This window comes from Xiphophorus maculatus, chromosome 21 (assembly GCF_002775205.1).
Source record: "Xiphophorus maculatus strain JP 163 A chromosome 21, X_maculatus-5.0-male, whole genome shotgun sequence".
Classification (NCBI taxonomy): domain Eukaryota; kingdom Metazoa; phylum Chordata; class Actinopteri; order Cyprinodontiformes; family Poeciliidae; genus Xiphophorus; species Xiphophorus maculatus.
Window position 1 is genome coordinate 22697085 of NC_036463.1, and position 17408 is coordinate 22714492.

The following is a 17408-nucleotide window of genomic DNA, read 5'->3' on the forward strand; positions in this document are numbered from 1 at the left end:
AACACACTCCTGACTAATAAGGCATTAAATAAAATCTACTCTTAAATACTAAATGAAAACTTACAGATGGTGATGTCGATGGCATAAACAAAAGGCGGATTGTGATAGATTCACCTCCTCATGTGTGACTGAGCAAAACAATCCCAACAAAATGGCTGACTTCCTGTCCCAGACCCACCTTGACCTTCAAAATAGGGTAAGGGGTAAAATAAAAGCCTTACTACTCCAACACAAAAACCAAAACTCAGAACCTACTTCACTACCACCTTGTTACCATTGTCAACATTCTCGTGCCATTCCCTCACCCAACTAGGTGCTGCATTTAGAAAATCTTCCAAATAGCCTCATGTCCAGTTCAGTGAGAGTCATTATCATGTTATTCTCTGTCAGTTGGCACAGTTGTAAATCTATATGAATTAGAATCAAACTCACTAAACTGCACCCAGTGAGTTTGGTGCAGCTCGGCTTGAATCTGTGAAATTTAGAGTCAAACGAATGATAACAGCGTCTAATGTGACTTCGCCACCACATCCACATCCTTCATTGAAATGGGTCAGTGTTGGAAACTAGGTCAAACCAACATGACACAATTTCATGTTAATTAGGTCAAAGGGGTCAGATTGGGGCCGATCAGGGTAAAACATTGCACTTCCTATTGTCATTGGGCGTCATCATGTCATTATGTAATCATTTGACCACTGGGTGTTATAGGGGACTGGATGTTGATCAATTACTGAAGGCTTGGTGTCTCTAAGATTTTGTGTAGGACTTATAACAGCTTCATGTTTCATGGCAAGCAGTCAAATTTTGAGGCTTAGCCTCGCCCCTCCAGCATGCATGAAAGCTTGTTTTTGATAACTTTGATTTGGCAATGCCTTATGAACAAACTGACCAAGTTTGAACCCGATCAATTAAAATCCCTAGGAGGATTTTGATTAACTGTTGACCTGGAAAATGTTTTACAACTAAGGTCAATATGTCAGCGAAATTGATATGAAAAACACTAACATAATGTTTCAAGGTGCTAAACATAACACTAAAAAAAACATAAATAGTTATTGAAATAATGTTCCTTGACAGAAATTACAAACATATTAACATTACTGGCAACATTGTTTTGCATGCCACATAAAAAAATAAAAAAATAAATAATAAAAAACTTCAAAAGAAAAATCATGGGAATGTCGCAGAATGATCAACTTCAATAGCATGTGTACCTTTCTGTCAAAGTTCTTTACTCGTGTGTTGTCAGCCACCCTGATGAGTGGCCTTTATTTAGGCAGCTTTCCTAAAACAACAAGACAACTCTTTCTTACTTTAAGGTAAGACTCCATAGATGCAATTAGGTATCAAGTGGAAAGCACATATCTAGCACATATTTAGGACCTAAGCATTCATATTTCAGCACATCACAGTGGGCTTGTTAGACACCACATCATGAAACTACTGAAAGTTAGGCATGTTGCTTTATATGTCTTGACAGTGTATTTAGGCAGCAGCATCAATTCTTTAATAGCAGAGATGCATGGAAAATTGAGCTTAACTTCAAAGTATAGCTTGTGGGTTTTCCATGTGTTTCAGTTGTCCATTATTATTGTTAGTAAAGATGAAAGGAGAGTTTGATCTGAAGAGCTTTTAGGGTCTCTGCTCTTATCAGAGGGTTTCTCTCTTTAGCTGTATGTGGTGAAAAATCTTATGTTTTAAGTAATACTTTTCATTTTGCTTAAATATAAAAGAAAAATGATATTTTCCACAGAAAAAAGGAAATATAAGTATTCTTAAATGCCTTCTTTAACCAAATAGTTTTCTTATGTCCATATTTTGGGCAGTATGCCTTTTTCATGCAAAATTTCTTTCTAGCCTCTAGGGTGAACATGTGGGCTTTTGTCAATTTTGGTAATAGGGAGCTAATTTATAATATTGTTATTATTGTGGTAGAAAACAAGCTTGAAGCTATTTTTAACCTTTTATGGAAAAGAGAATCAAGTCAACTAGCAAAGAGGGGAGGGGCAAAAATATTGTTTATTCATTGTAATTTGACTAGGTTTTTGATTTATTTCACTCACTGAAACAATCTGGATTTTTTTTCAAATTGTTTGTTGTTTTAAGTTACATAAAGTATTTGGGATTTTTTTTTTCTCGTTGCTTAGGCAACTGGTAAATGAAAATAACATGGATGATGGTGACTGGCCTAAAGATTTCATATCAGACAGTGAAGAACAGATTCAGTTTTTTAGACAGTGCATGTTTCAGCTTTATGTGTAAAAACCATGTATTCTCTTGCTGGTTTCAAAGTCAGGTCAGAACTGGTTCTTAATGTTTTACCTGGTAAAGCAAATGAGGAAGAAATGAGTTCATAAAGATCTGTGTTAACATAATGCCAATAAGGAAAGATATCAGCAATAACCAGAATAAAGTGACTGCTTCATATTAGTGTGACTCTGTGTGCAAGTGTAAAACATTTGAGATATTTCATAATCCAAAGGTTTAATATCAAACTCTAGGCCTCAGCTAGTGTGTTAAATGGTCAAATTTATGACAGGAAGAAAAAGACTCAAAATATGTTTTTTGTAAGGAACGGTCACCAAGTAAAAATCTCTCCATTTGTTAGTACCAAGAAACCTTTGGACAGATAAGAATACATTTTTGGCTATAATACACAGCAAGACATTTATGAAATGTCTTATTTCATAAATTGTGATTGTGATTTAGAGCTGGCTTCCTCACTGTCTCTGGGTCTAGTTAGAATATCTAGAGCAGGGGTCTCAAACTCCAGTCATTGAGGGCCACTGTCCTGCAGTTTTTAGATGTGCTACAGGTACAAAACGCTGGAATCAAAATGGCTTAATTACCTCCTCCTTGTGTAGATCAGTTCTCCAGAGCCTTGCTAATGACCTAATTATTCTATTCAGGTGTGGTGCAGCAGAGGCACATCTAAAAGTTGCAGGAAAGCGGCCCTCGAGAACTGGTGTTTGAGACCCCCGATCTAGAGGTTGGTAAGATGTGCCTGCAAAACACATCCACATGATCATCCCTCCACTACCAAGATAAGATGTTTGTGTGAGTTTATTTTTTTATTATTTCTTTTTATTGGATTTATGCAGCATGAACTTTATCTGATAAAATGGTAAGTTTAAATGAAACATCACAAAGGGCAAATATGAACACAAATGTTTTGTTTGTGTTTTCTTTTACTAAATAATATTTTATGCTGTTGTACTCTGATATCCGATGTTGTTTAGCACAATCCTTTTCTTTTTTCACTTTCCTCCACTGTATTTGATCAACACACACCTGGATGCTTTTGCAGTTTTGACGTTCTTCATATACAGGAGGATCAGCAACTACAGAATTATCTGACAACACTCAAATATAGCGACCTAATACAATTTGGATAAATCTATGAAGATTTATCCAAATTGTATAAATTTGGATAAATTTATACATATGATATTTGCATATTCACTGATAACAACCTTAAAGTAAACTGCAAGGGTGATTTACTGTTCTAAAACATGTCTTACTTCTTCTTATCTCCTCAGTGGAGGAGTGCAACAAACTACAGGATTAATTCCTATAATACTGAGACTGGATTGAGAGAAGAGAGATGATCAGGAGGACACATAAAAATTATGACTTGTGGGGTATATAAATATTGCCAAAAGTATTCACTCACCCATTCAATTACTTTCATGGACACAAGTGGATAAAATCTAGCATCATACTGTTTTAAACTGACTGTTTTAAAACATTTCTGAAAGGACGGGTCGCTTTCAGCAGCTCCATTCAAATTGAGTTCCAATTAGGCCTGTCACGATAGCAAATTTTGCTGAACGATTACCGGTAATTGTTTCAAAAGTTATTGTGATAAACGATAATATTGTTTGAAGACCTTTTTACACTGATTTAATGGAAATGACATAATAATGCATGCGATTTCCTGCCAAAGATAGATACACTTTATTTTCAAAAGAATATTTAACACTGGAACTGATCAACAAAATAAACAAAACAACCAAAAACAAAAATAAAATGGATTCTCAGTCTCCATCAACAAAAAACGCACTTGGAAAAAAACTAAACATAAAGCCACAGTGGAAATAAATACTGCATTCAACCAAAAGAGTACAGATTATGAAGTCTGTATACTAGATTGCCCTTCAGTAATCATTAGATTTAAATAGAGAAAATGGGCACATCGACTACCTGATGCAATAGTTCACACTACACGATTTTTGCTCCTATTTTTCCCCTTACAACAATCTTAGAACGTTGGTCTTTCTAAGATTGTGTGGTGTGTTATGGTAGATCGTCGTTGCCGCTCCGATCCAAATCAGGGGTTTTCCCCGACTGGAAGCGTTAACTCAGCCTGTTGTATGTGACAGGCAGCCAATCAGAAAGCGTGGATTCTCCTCCGTGCTTTTTGAGGGGAAATTACAGAGGGGAATCCCAAACAGCTGACATGTGGAAACAACATTAATATTTATTCAACATGCAAAGAATATAGAAATGACAAGAGGAGGAGTTGGAGCGAAATTGCTACCGCAGTAACTTTTCAGCTGTTCTTCGTTAATGTGAGTAAATAGGTTATAATGATTTTTCATTCAGTCAGGACTGACACTAGCCACATGCATTGCAGGTAGATTGTAGTAAAGCATGATTAATGCCTGGTTTTAAAATTGGTTAACTGGACTTGTAGTCATTATTTTGTGCTAGGGTGGCCATACTTTACTGTGGGAAAACCCGGACAATGCATTAAATACAAAAATAAGACAATCTTTTATAGAAAATGGTTTGATAGGGGAATATTACTTGTAAGCCAATTATTAAATCCAAATGGTTATTTATTGTCTTATTCTGATTTTATGTTACATTTCCAATTTCCTGTCACCCCTAAAGAATATGCTGTGGTGTTTGACGCAATCCCCAGTGGGTCATTAAAGCTTTTATCATCTTTACCTCCAGATCCAATTCACACAGTGCCAAATTTTGATCCATACTCCATTTATGTTGATTATGATTGCCCTTTTTTAAGTAAGAAAACAACCAACAAAATGTTAAGAAAGATTCTATTATGAGATGTTGTTTTTTCACCAGCTTGTATATTTTATTGGTCCAACATTTTTGAAAATATAAATTGGAAGTGGACTTGGATACTCCTAAAAAAATACTTAATAAACAATAAAGTAAGAGAAATTTCTTATAAAATTATTCACAATGTTTATCCTGTTAAAGCATTATTGATAAATGGGATTTGGACCCTATGTGTACTTTTTGTAAAAATAATGAGGAAAAGCTTGTTCATCTTTTTTGGGATTGTAATTATACCAAAATATTCTGGAGAGATATGTCAATTTTTTTTATCAAAAAAATCTCAATATTATAAAGATATTTTGTTTGGGATGGAGAAATGTGAACTTGTCAAAACAGAATTTTTATATGTTGTCAACTTTTTTATTATTTATGGTAAATATCATATTCACACCTCCAAACATTTACAACAAAAACCTAATTTCCAGATTTTATTATCTTCTATTAATATCTATTTAGAATCCTTAAAAATCAGCTCAAATGCTAAAGCCATTCAAATCATTACTGCCCTTAAAGAACTGCAACCCTCGAGCACCGATTTGATTTTGACATTGTAAAATAATTGTTCTATGTTCTGTAAAGCCCATTTATGTTGTATCTGTTTGTAACTATTATTGTTCTATGTTGTTCACATATGTTCTTTGTTTGCAATAAAAAAAAAAAAAAAATGCAATGTAAGCTATTTAATGTGTTTTGAGGCAGTTGACCAAAATCCCGGACGATTTTTAAATTCCCCCCGGACATCTTTTTAGGTCTGAAAAGTAGGACATGTCCGGGAAAAAGAGGACGTCTGGTCACCCTATTTTGTGCCCATTGGACACCACACGGCAGGAACGAACCGATCGAACCGTTATACCTAGGATTTCTGTCGGCTGTGTGGTCTGTCAGGGTTTGAAAATGGGCCGACAATCGGCTGACAAGCTGTAAGATCGTGTCGTGTGTGCTGGGCTTTACACTAAGGAAATGAGGAAGGGAGAAGTCAGTGGAGAGCACCGGAGTTGAGCCTTTTTTCATTCAGTGTCATCAACAGAAAGAGAAAAAGGCTGGAAGAGACGATAATGCTGATAATTAAAATGAGGTAGATAGTTTTAATTTATCTACGATTAATTGATTTATCGTTTATTGCGACAGGCCTAGTTCCAATTAAATTTAATTGAATCCAATTCAGTTTAGTGCCAACTCACAAGAAATGTAGCCTTAGAGTACTTCTCACACACATATTTGCATGAATTCCGATCTGATCCTAGTTCAGTTTGTTACATTAACTGGTGATAAGTTTTCTGTCAAATTGTAGCATGTAGCAACAATCAACAGCCACTTGCATTACGTTGTACAGCAATCCCTAGTGCATGCATCATGCATGTAGAGACGGCGACGCAAAGAAACCTTCCTCCAAACCAGGATCAGAGTAAGAGGTCATCAGCCTCACCTGGTGGTGGTCACCCGGTGAAGCAGATGCATAGCAGCCTCGCCTGTGTCAGACCGCCACAGTGCAGCTATTGCTACAATCCAGTAGCTTGCCAACATCACATACAAATGTGTGTGTAAATGATTAAATATAGTGTGAAGTGCTTTGGGGTCCTCTGGACATGACAAAGCAAATACAGGCCATTTACCACGAGGAAGAAATGGCAGGAGTAGCTCCTTTAGCGGCTTCAAAGAGGGAGGTGTAACAACTTTAGAAAATGTGCTTTATTTTTTATTATTATAATGTTTGAAATTTCACCAAATCCTTATTAACACTGAATAATCCTATTTCTTTGTTGTATTTTAAGAATTTCATTATGTTACTTATTTTGATAAGCACTAGTACCTGTACTGTCACTTTAAGAGAGAGTCTTATGACATCAGCACTGTACTACCTTCAGTTGGCGCTAGGCTGACTAAGAAGAGGTAGGAACTTTTCTTTGCTTTAGGTTACGCTCACGTTTTATGAAATATATAAAATAATTGTAAGTACATGCAGCTGTGAATGTTAATTTGTTTAAATCCATACAGAGGAGCATTCTTTTTGACAAGTTAAAAACATTTTTCTTAAATGTTAGAGCAGATATTGTTATTAGTTAGTCACAGGGTTTCTCCATGTGTTTGTCTGCTAGGGGAATTCCGACTCCTGTGAATGGAAGAGCTGCATGTTAAAGGGATTTTTATTTCTATTTGTGCAGGTATGTGCATTTGGTTCTGTTGTTCTACAGTGTTTAAGCTGGTTGTGTTTAGGGAACAAAACATCTAATTTTTATTTTTATTTTACAAGAAATCTACATTTTTTATTATTGTGGATTTATTTAGGAGAACAATAGTACTGTACTAGCTTGAGGTGGCGCTAGGCTGCCTGAGAAGAGGGGAATTCCAACTCCTGTGAATGGAAGAGCTGCCTGTTAAAGGGATTTTTAAAGCAGAGAAATTATTGAATCTTCCAAACAGCTGGAGGTCAGGAGAGTAAAGTCTCAAAGTCTCCATTAAACCACTATTATCTGCCTCATGTAAAATATCCACAAATAACCTTCTACAGAGGTTATCCAGTCGGGAACATGGATAACAACAGGATCAACTTTACAAATGATCTCCTCACTGATTTCAGTCGCTTTTTTGTCACATAATTCTGGCACAGCAGCACAGATGTGCACCCATACACACTGTATACCCTTCAATAGATGAGCAGTGCTGAATTGCCATGGCAATGCTGAACTAAAGAGATTTCCAAGTAGCAGCACGATGGCAGGAATTCAAAGAGAAGATAAATCCAGACATCTTCAGTAAAACAATCAGAAGCTAAAAATGCTTCCAGTAGTTACGGCAGAACAGGAACCGTGTCAACTAAACGCTGTTTCATTTCTGAAAGACTTGTGCAGTTCTTGTTATTTAAAAGGAACTCACCTGAGAAGCAAGTACATCCTGTGCTCTTAAGTTTACATGCCCTTGCTTAATTTGAGAATTTTGACAATGTTTCACAAAAAAACATATTTATAATACAAAACCTGTTTGTCACTCATGGTTTTAAATATTAATGGCAACTACCCAAACCACAGTGATCTAAACTTTACATAACCTAGATATTACTGCTTGAGACATGCACAGCGTCTGCGCTGATGAGTTTATAGTACCGTATTTTCCGCACTATAAGGCGCACCTAAAAACCTTCAATTTTCTCAAAAGCCGAGAGTGCGCCTTATAATCCAATGCGCCTTATATATGGACCAATATTGAGCCACAACAGGTCTCGCAACTACGGTAAGCAGCCGCCGACTTCATTTTCCCCCGTAGAAGAAGAATCGCGCTGTGCACACTGGGTTTTGTGTAAAGACCCCAAAATGGCTCCTATTAAGAGACACGCTTACGACGCAGAGTTTAAGCTCAAGGCAATCAGTCATGCAGTAGAACACGGGAACAGAGCAGCAGAGAGAGAATTTAACATGAACGAATCAATGGTGCGGAAGTGGATATATATTGTGATTGCACTAACGTTTGATTTACCGTAACAGTATCAGACTGTTTTTAACGTGTTTATTGAATCGAGGAAAAGTTCCCCTCCACTATATGTTACACCTTGCTGTTATTAAAAGATAAACTGTGTCACGAAAATACCACGTCACTTACTTTACCTCAGGGAAAATAATAAAACAGCTGTTTATTCATTTTGGGAGTGAACAGAGTTTTCAGAACGCTGGTTTGTAATTATTAATAAAGTTTGACTGACCTATCTGACTATTTTGTTGACATTCCCTTTAGCGCAGTTCCATCTAATGTATGCATAACGTAACCCCAGCCTCTACTGTAGCATCTATTCTATGCGCTTTATAATACGGTGCGCCTTATATATGAAAAAGGTTTTAAAATAGGTCATTCATTGAAGGTGTGCCTTATAATGTGGTGCGCCTATAGTGCGGAAAATACGGTAGTTGAATATTAATGTTGCATCAATCTTGTCATTAATTTTAAATGTAACACATCAACAGTCTTCCTCTGGGTTTTATGTCAGCAGTGATATACTTCTCCTTCTAGGCCTTGTTGACGTCTCTCCATATATCCCAAAATGACATATGGAGAGAAGTCAACCAGGCCTTTATGGCCACTTTTTGTGGCCATAAAGGGTAACTTTGTTCCAGACGTTTTCAGGCTTTTCTGCCAATAAAAGCCTATTTTGGTCATTGCTATTGGCATAGCAATGACTTTCTTATGACTTTCTTGATCAATTTCTTTCAGATGTCACCTTATTGTGCATCTTGAAACAACCAGACCACTCTTTTTTTCTCAGACTTCTGCATATTAACTGAGGTTACTTTACGTAACATGTAAAGTGTTTGCCTCATGAGTAATGTTGGAACAGCTGGGAGGTTAGAAGCCTGTTAGCGTATCTACTGTGACCTTTAGTAATAAGCAAGTCCAGCACACAATTCCATTTTATTCCTTTCAACATCAGTTAATGTCAGTTTTGGAGCCAACACATACTGGTGTGGTGCACTTCAAACTGGCTTTCAGAATCATTCTGATGAATGATCCCAGCACAGGGTCAGCAGTGGTTATCAAAATAATACCCTTGCCAAGGTAATGGTCTCCCGCTGGTGCACCTACAACTAGGAACTGAAAGATGACAAAAAGAGGGCTTAGAAAATGAAGTCAGAAAGAGGAACAGGATAATGCAGAGATGTGGCTACAACTACGGCATTATGGCAAGCTGTATGTCATGAGTTAGTTCTAGAATATTTTGTTGGATTTTATATACTTGTTGGAGTAGCTCTGTCACAGTCTTTGCTATTTCTTCTTTTTTCCACTCGTTTTTGCAGTCTACACTTTTTCTAAAAGAAACAATATTAAGTACACAGGAAAAATAGGAGAGTAATTTTTTCGGAGTTAACATCATTTTCATCTAAAAGAGTCCTGTTTATACATTAAAGAGTGAAATCATTTCCATTGGTCAATAGAATCGGAGTAAAAAAATAGAGGAAATTATATCGGAGTAAAACAAGAACACGCCCACTGAAGTTCCTTAAGTTTCGTTTCTTCCACCATCTTGTTATCCTGCAGTGGAAACAGAGGCAACGATTAGCTGTGTGCCAGGTAAGTCCCCAAATGGGTTGTAGATATATTTTACGTGGGGTTTTATGATTTTTTTTTTATTATTAAGACTAATTATGATGACGTGCTGCTGTATGGTAGTGGGGGACGGAGGGGTGCAGCGAGGAATTAACATGGTTGGCTAACTAGTTAGCATGTGTGCTTCAGCTAACTTAATTTAGCCGTTTACAACAATGTAAGCAGAAAAAAAAACATCAGTGTTGTACAATTCTACGTCCATTATTTTATTTTCACAAGTCAAGGCTGCCGCTATTTTTAAGCTGAGAAACGGAGTTTAAAAGAGGAGCGAGCTGTACTATCGGAGCTAGCTCTGCTAGCATGTGGAGTCAGTATTCCGCCCAGAAAATGGCGCGGGAGGACTATGCTAGCAACTTTTCATGAACGTAGAGCAAAGATTAAAAAAAAAAAGAATTAAAGTTGTGCTTTGTATGCAAACTGTGTAAGTTGTCAGTAAAACATTTTTGATTTACTATTTTGTCCATAAACCCCGTTTATATCGAGTTGTATGGAGCTGATATGTTTTTTTTTCTGTTTTAGTTGTGGTAATTGGCTAAATTCAAGTAAATCCTGCAACCAAACTGCACAATAAGTTCCCAAGCTTTATTTATTAAATCCTAAGATGGATGTGAGAAAGTTTAACAAAATGATTTTTAAAACCTTCACTTCATCTAGGTTGAGCAAGATTTTACATTGATGTTTGGGGAAGCCATCTCTGCAAAGTTCCTGGAGAAGTGGCCCACTGTCTACAAGCAGAAAGTCCTCAAACAAAGTCGTGGTCTCACACAGTCTGATGACCTTAAGAACCTTCTTGACAATGCTGAAGGCACAACAGAAGAGGAAAATGGTAAGTTGCAATGACTTATAAAGAAAGTGTTTACTGTAACAGAATTTTATATGAATTGGTTCAATATAAGTGCACCTCCTCCTGCCCTCAGTGTTTGGTAAGCTTACTCTGGAAGTATTAACATCGTTGCAAATAAGAAGTTTTGGTAACTTATGTTTATTTTACTTTTTCTTCTAGGATGGGACATTGACATGCCATCCATTTTGATCCTAGTGCACCTCCTGCCACCGTCACCTCATGGGCGCAAGAGACCAGGAAAACTCTCAGCCAGACAAGCCAGTGAACATCTTGTGAAGTTTGTCAAGGTAAGGTTACAGTAAAGGGAACATTTATGTTGATCAAAATTCTCTATTTTTCCCTTTTTATATATATATTTATTTATTTGTATTTATTTTGAAGTTGGTCTTAAATTTAATTTCAAGTGACATTTAAAAGATGCTGAAAAGTAATTTGCCTTATCTATTAGAACCCTCTCTTCTTTGAAACCCAAGACTAATCATGTTTTATTCTGTTTTTGCCACAGACAGGAACCAGCATCCAGGAGCACCTTGATGGCATCGCAGAAAGCCGTCAACCATACCTGCTTGCAGTAGGGACTCAGAGGAGCGTGATTCACAAGTACTTCATTGTGATTGACAAACATGCCATACCTTGTAAATCACAAGGTTCTCTTGCCTGTTTTGATGAGCTTTTTAAAGCTCACTTTGTGTTCGGCACTTCATATGATCATAATCTGGTCAATGTGTACAACTTTCTGCAGACCGCCATTTATGAGATAGATGTTGAGACAACCAAAGTGAATCCTAGGGTTGCAGAGTTGAGGGCTCGGATGCTGCGTTAAATAGTTGTTTTGCTATGATTCAGTTACCAATCAACACCAAGGTATTAAATGTAAAATGGGCCAAACATCATGGAAATATGTATCGTGCAGATTTAGTTGTTTGTAAAGACGTTTTTTGTGAAATGCCAGTTTTCCATAAGATCTACAATGTTGTTGTGAAAGATGAGAGGTTACTGTTTGTTACATTTGCTCTGCAAACAGTGTGTCTGAATGAGCATTTCAGTGCTTTTCAAGTTTTGTATACAAGAGACGGACCTCATGTTATATATGTAGAAGAGCTTTACTGTTACAAAGCTTTTGATTTACAGGTGTCATACAGTCATGAAGATGCAAATGTTTATATTGTTCCATACTGTTTCCTGTGAACAATAAAAATGGCTGTTCAAATACTGATTTCTGGTCTTTGCATTGTACTCTTACAAACTCAGCTGTGTATTATAGCTATAAAACAATTGCTTAGTGGGTGAAATAAAGTTAAATTTGGCACTGCTTTAGAATTTAATTAAATGTTTAACTGCACAATATGGAATTAAATTAAATTAGGAGTAAAATTTTATACTATTAAGAGCACAATTTTACACTATATGGAATAAAATGTTCTATTTTGTGTAAAATTTATTTTTAGTTAGACTAAAATTTTTCTCTACTTAGAATAGAATGCAATTCTCTTTAGAGTAAATTATATTCCACTTGGAGTTAAAATACGGTAGAGTACTTTTTCTTTTAAACAACTTGGAGTAAATTCTCTTGGCATTGATTAAAATTTTTGCACTAAATGGTGTTGATTTTAATCTGTAATTTCAACTCTTCCATGAGAGTAAATTTTACTCTATTTAGACTGGGACCAAATGTTGTCTTTTTTAGAGTAAAATTTTTTTCAAATTGAGTACATTTTAATCTGGAAATTTTACTGTGTATTTTCTAGACACAAAGCACTATTTTATAGCACAATATCGCTTTCTGCGATGCCATCAAGGAACTATGTTAACTTTGGTTGTTATAAAAATGCTGTATATTAGCGATGGGTCCGGCAACACCAATGCGTCGGCGCATGTGTCAAGCCCATAGACCAAAACCCGTGTCGATGCGCGTATTGATTTCAGCAAGTCACGTGATCGATACAGAAACTGTTTTGAAATGATGTTGATGCGCCAAACTGTGTTTATAAGGAAGCGAATCTGTCAACAGGATGCATTTACCAAAAAGATTCTTTCTTTTATTGTACGGCGTCAACTATGGAGCCTCAAGGCAAACGAAAGTTTTCCGCAGTGTGGGACCATTTTGAAAACATCAGAAAACAAGGTATTTGTTTTCATTTCGTTGTTTCATCCGGTTCTTTTCAGTTTGTACTTGATCTATCTGAATCCAAATTCAGCTGAAATTGAGTCTTACTTTATTTTCATATTATGTTCTGCAGGTTAAGTGTCACACATGTTTGACAGAAATGTCTTATTTAAATAAATTCACCTCCTCAATGCTGAGGCATTATAGGGCAAAGCATGAGAGTGAAGTCCCAGATACAACTAGGATAAATTCAGGTATACAGCCATTCTACAAATTACTCAGTTGCTTTTTATAAATTATTTCATATAAATGTATTGTTTACTAAATTTTTTTCTACAGCAGGAGAAGTTGTGTCAAAAAAACAGAACAGACTAAATTACAAAATGTTGGAAAAACTTATTTTTTTTAATGAAAATGTGTGAAAAAAAAAAAGTCCACAAGCATCCTCATTCCAAACATGTTCACTTTCATTTTCATCACTTGGTACATGTTCACATTATTTATTGACTATATGAAAGAATATAAAATATATTTTGAATTTAACTGAAGATATGAAATAATACAATATATAAAATACAATGACTTAAATCTTATTGTATAGACTAGGTCATCAAATCAGTCTGTCAACTAAGTTGCCTGTAGAGATTTTTAATGTCCAGCAGGTGTCGGTATTCAGTGACGCAGCATTGACAGTATCAATACAGTTTTGCTATGGGTCGAAACAATACATGACGCCTCATTTACCCACCACTATTTTTTAGTGTTTTTTTGCTTCCCTGTACTCCTGGTGCTAACACCTGATCTTTCTCTCCAGAATTCCTGCAAACACCACTATCAGGAGGCAGAATCTCCAGTTGAATATGCTTTTCAACTAACATCGTCTTAGAGTTTTCTCAAATCAACACATTTTTTCTTCATGCAGCTCCTCTGGAAGCTTCACACTTATCTGTTCCAGCGCTCTACTCACCTGCCTGTACACTCTCTGGTGATTGGACCACCCATCAACTGCATCCTGAAAGAAAACAGAACAAAGAAAACGTCAAACTACCAAGCTCCAAAAGCTGGAGGGGAGTCTCGCCACCAAGTGCAGTTTGTCTAGTTTGTCTGGTTTGTCAAGCTGCCAGCTTGTTCGTAGTAATATGAATAATTGCAATTGTAAAGTTTATGGAACTCTTGAACTGATGCCAGCTGCTTCTCAAAGGATGCATAGTTTGGTAAACTTCTGTAAGGTTGATGGATATAATGTGTATGTGCATCAAGGCAGAACTGCAGTTAACTCTGCCATGTAAATCTCATATGAACCCGAGACTAATAGAACACACAGTACTATGAATAAAAAAGCAGTTCATTAATTTTCCCCTGAGTTGCAAAAATAAGTAAAGTTCAAGGTATGGAGCTAAAATAATCTTTTATGTGAATTGTCAGTATAATACTAGTTTAATGGTCCTGACTATTAAAATAGGTTGAAAAAAATGGTGCACTTTGCCAGAAGGCCATTTAATGCCTGTGTGGTCAAATTAACTGATTGGAATAATCTGGCTATCAGAGATATTAACCAAATATTTTTTGAGAATTAGTTCTAAATTAGTGACAGAAAATGCTGAAGGCCATCAATCACTTTGACAGATTACAGTTCACAAACCCTCACCACTTGGTGCAGATGTGGAGACTTTTTTTTTAAGGTTTTATCGGCTTTATAGTGGCCAGAGTGGTTAGACAGGAAAACAGATTGTGAGAGAGGGAGAAGATATGTGATAAAAGGTCATTGGGCTGTGACTCTGACCCTTGTTGAGGACTAAGACCTCTGTATGGAGGTTGCACACTCTATGCCTGCGCCACTGCAGTGCCCTTGCAGACATTTTTAACTTTACCCACTCAGTAGATTGTGGTGGTAACTAACTCAATCCAAACAAAAAATAAAAATTCCCACCAGAGGTTTATCTTTGACCTGGTCATCAAGAGCTGGCAGCGCATTGAAGAGTTATGAGAGGAGACTTTGAAGAAGTGACCTGTAGTGATCATTGATAGGTATTTTTCCTTTCGAACCTACATAAAAGAAAGAACCACAGACAACGTATATGAATTTCATGTCAAGCTTTTGCAAAAGGAGAAGTCTCCGTCAACTGCTCCTACGAGCAATTCACAGAGCGTTCTGACCTGCTTCTGCATGAGCTCCTGTTTTTATTGTCAAAGAAAAACAGGCAAGGGGGCAGTCAGGAAAAACAACAGAGGTCGTAAACCTTCTAATCCAAACAACTAACAACCCAGTTCCAGATGTGATATCTGATCAAAGGTCTGAGCCCGGTTCAAATCTCGGTCAATACTGTCAACAAAACAAAATACGACTGCTCACAGGTAGTTACTAAATTAGGAGGTGTTCTTGCAAAAGGATTTAAGGTCTGAGAAACTCAGTGTTAACTATTTCTCATGAAAATGAACAGACAGTAGTGACCTGCAGGTCAGTTAAGGAAGAGAACACTTTAAACAGAAAATCACAATGATCTATAGGCTGAATGTGAACTAAAGTAATAATAAAATGATAATACCAAAAAATCTCTAACAATCATAGACCGGTGCAACTGAACCTCTGGTGCAGAAGCAATACATGCTGTGGGATTTTCTTTCACTAAAGCTTGGAGTTGTAGAATCAGGAAAGACCTCATTCAGGTAGTTTGAGTTCAAACACAATGCTAAATGTTCCCTGATTTCAAAACTTAGGCTGAAGTAAGCTTGTAATTCCAGTCTCCAGTGTGGCAGGAGAGCGTGAATTCATCCTCCAGATCAACATCAGAACAGACATGAGACGTCGTCTGACCAAGGCAAATGTTCAAAACTTTATGACAATAGCCAATGAAGCAATCCCTCTTGAGACATTTGATTACACAAGTTGGTGAACAATTTAAGATCATTCAGACGAGGAGGACGATATGAGACTGAGTTCAGACCACAGCAGGTGATGCATTCATCACTTCAGTGAATCCTTTAAATTAAACATGGGGCCAGTCAGTGTTTTTTTGTCACTGCGTAATGACATGATGGGGACTCTATGTTCAGTTTTTGGAGACTGAATACAAATTAATTTCAATGAAAGATGTAGGAGTAAATTTAGATGAGTATTATCCATCAATCCATCAACTTTGTTTGAGTAGCACATATCAGCAATAAGGCAGTTCAAAATGCTTTACATCATAAAAACAAGTCGTAGAACACACAGTCAACAATTGAAACACTACATTTTATCAAAGAGAAGCAATGAGAACAGCATTTATTATGCATACCACTGGGAAAATTCCCGCTGGGAAATATGGTGGAGGTGCAAACATGCTATGGGGATACTTTTAATTTCTATGACTTTCATAACTATTTTAGAGTTGATGTAAAGATGGATGGGGTTAAAACAGGGCAATCCTGGACAAAAACGTGTTAGAATCTAAAGAAGATTTGAAACTTACATGGATGTCCACCTAGGACAGTTACCCTAAACAGAGAGAGCTACCATAGAATGTCTAGGTCAAACTTTATCAATATGTTAAAATGGCTCAAAGTCCAAACCAAAATCAAATTCAAAATCGATCACAAGACTTGAGAAATTTGTGTTTAGAGGGTATAAAATACTATAAATGTAAAGTTGGAATGTCACAAAATGTGTAAAGTCATGATTATTTGTGCTTTTGCAAGTCATAGTGTCTTTATGCAAATGCCTGAATCTGTTTCATGTCCTGCCTGACCTAGCTGAGGCAGAGGGCTGCCCAACTCGAGTGTGGTTGTACATATATATCACATAAGATAAAACAAAATTCAGTTAATATGCAAGTGACTTGTAACATATTTCAATTCAGATTGTCTACAGATCCATTCCCTCTCTCCTGAAAATTGAAACCTGAATACCCTTTTAAGCAAGGTCTGAAGGATAGGCAGAATATTTAAAAATATTATTAAATCTATAAACATCTGACAGCATTTCACTCTCCAGTTGTTAAACAGCATGGTTCAACTTTCAGCTGAAAGGGAATCCATTAATCAAAAGGCTGGTGGTGGTCTCTGAACTGTCTTTGAAATGTCTTTGATTGGACATAAAATGACTTTTTCTCCTAAAATAGACAGATTTAACTGTTAAGCAGCAGCATTAATTAGGACAAGTTTTGATAAAAGGTATTCAAATCTTTATTTTTAATCTTTATCTGAGTGTATATTTTCTTACATGTAAAATGGAGTTAAATGAAAGAGACCCCATCATAATTCTGTTAAAGGAGCCTTTCAGTTGTAACTAAG

The 17408-nt window shown here is 36.4% G+C and overlaps 1 protein-coding gene across 1 annotated transcript in view; it reads left to right on the forward strand.

Moving 5' to 3' along the window:
- Nucleotides 1–6447: 6447 nt before the first annotated feature.
- The window catches only part of LOC111606287, a 74222-nt gene continuing 63261 nt past the window's right edge, over nt 6448–17408 (forward strand). Inside the window, exons 1-5 of the mRNA XM_023326801.1 lie at nt 6448–6567; nt 7191–7256; nt 10840–11011; nt 11189–11316; nt 11535–11807. Coding sequence (XP_023182569.1) covers nt 6448–6567; nt 7191–7256; nt 10840–11011; nt 11189–11316; nt 11535–11807 — 759 coding nt within the window. The remainder of the gene's footprint in view (nt 6568–7190; nt 7257–10839; nt 11012–11188; nt 11317–11534; nt 11808–17408) is intronic.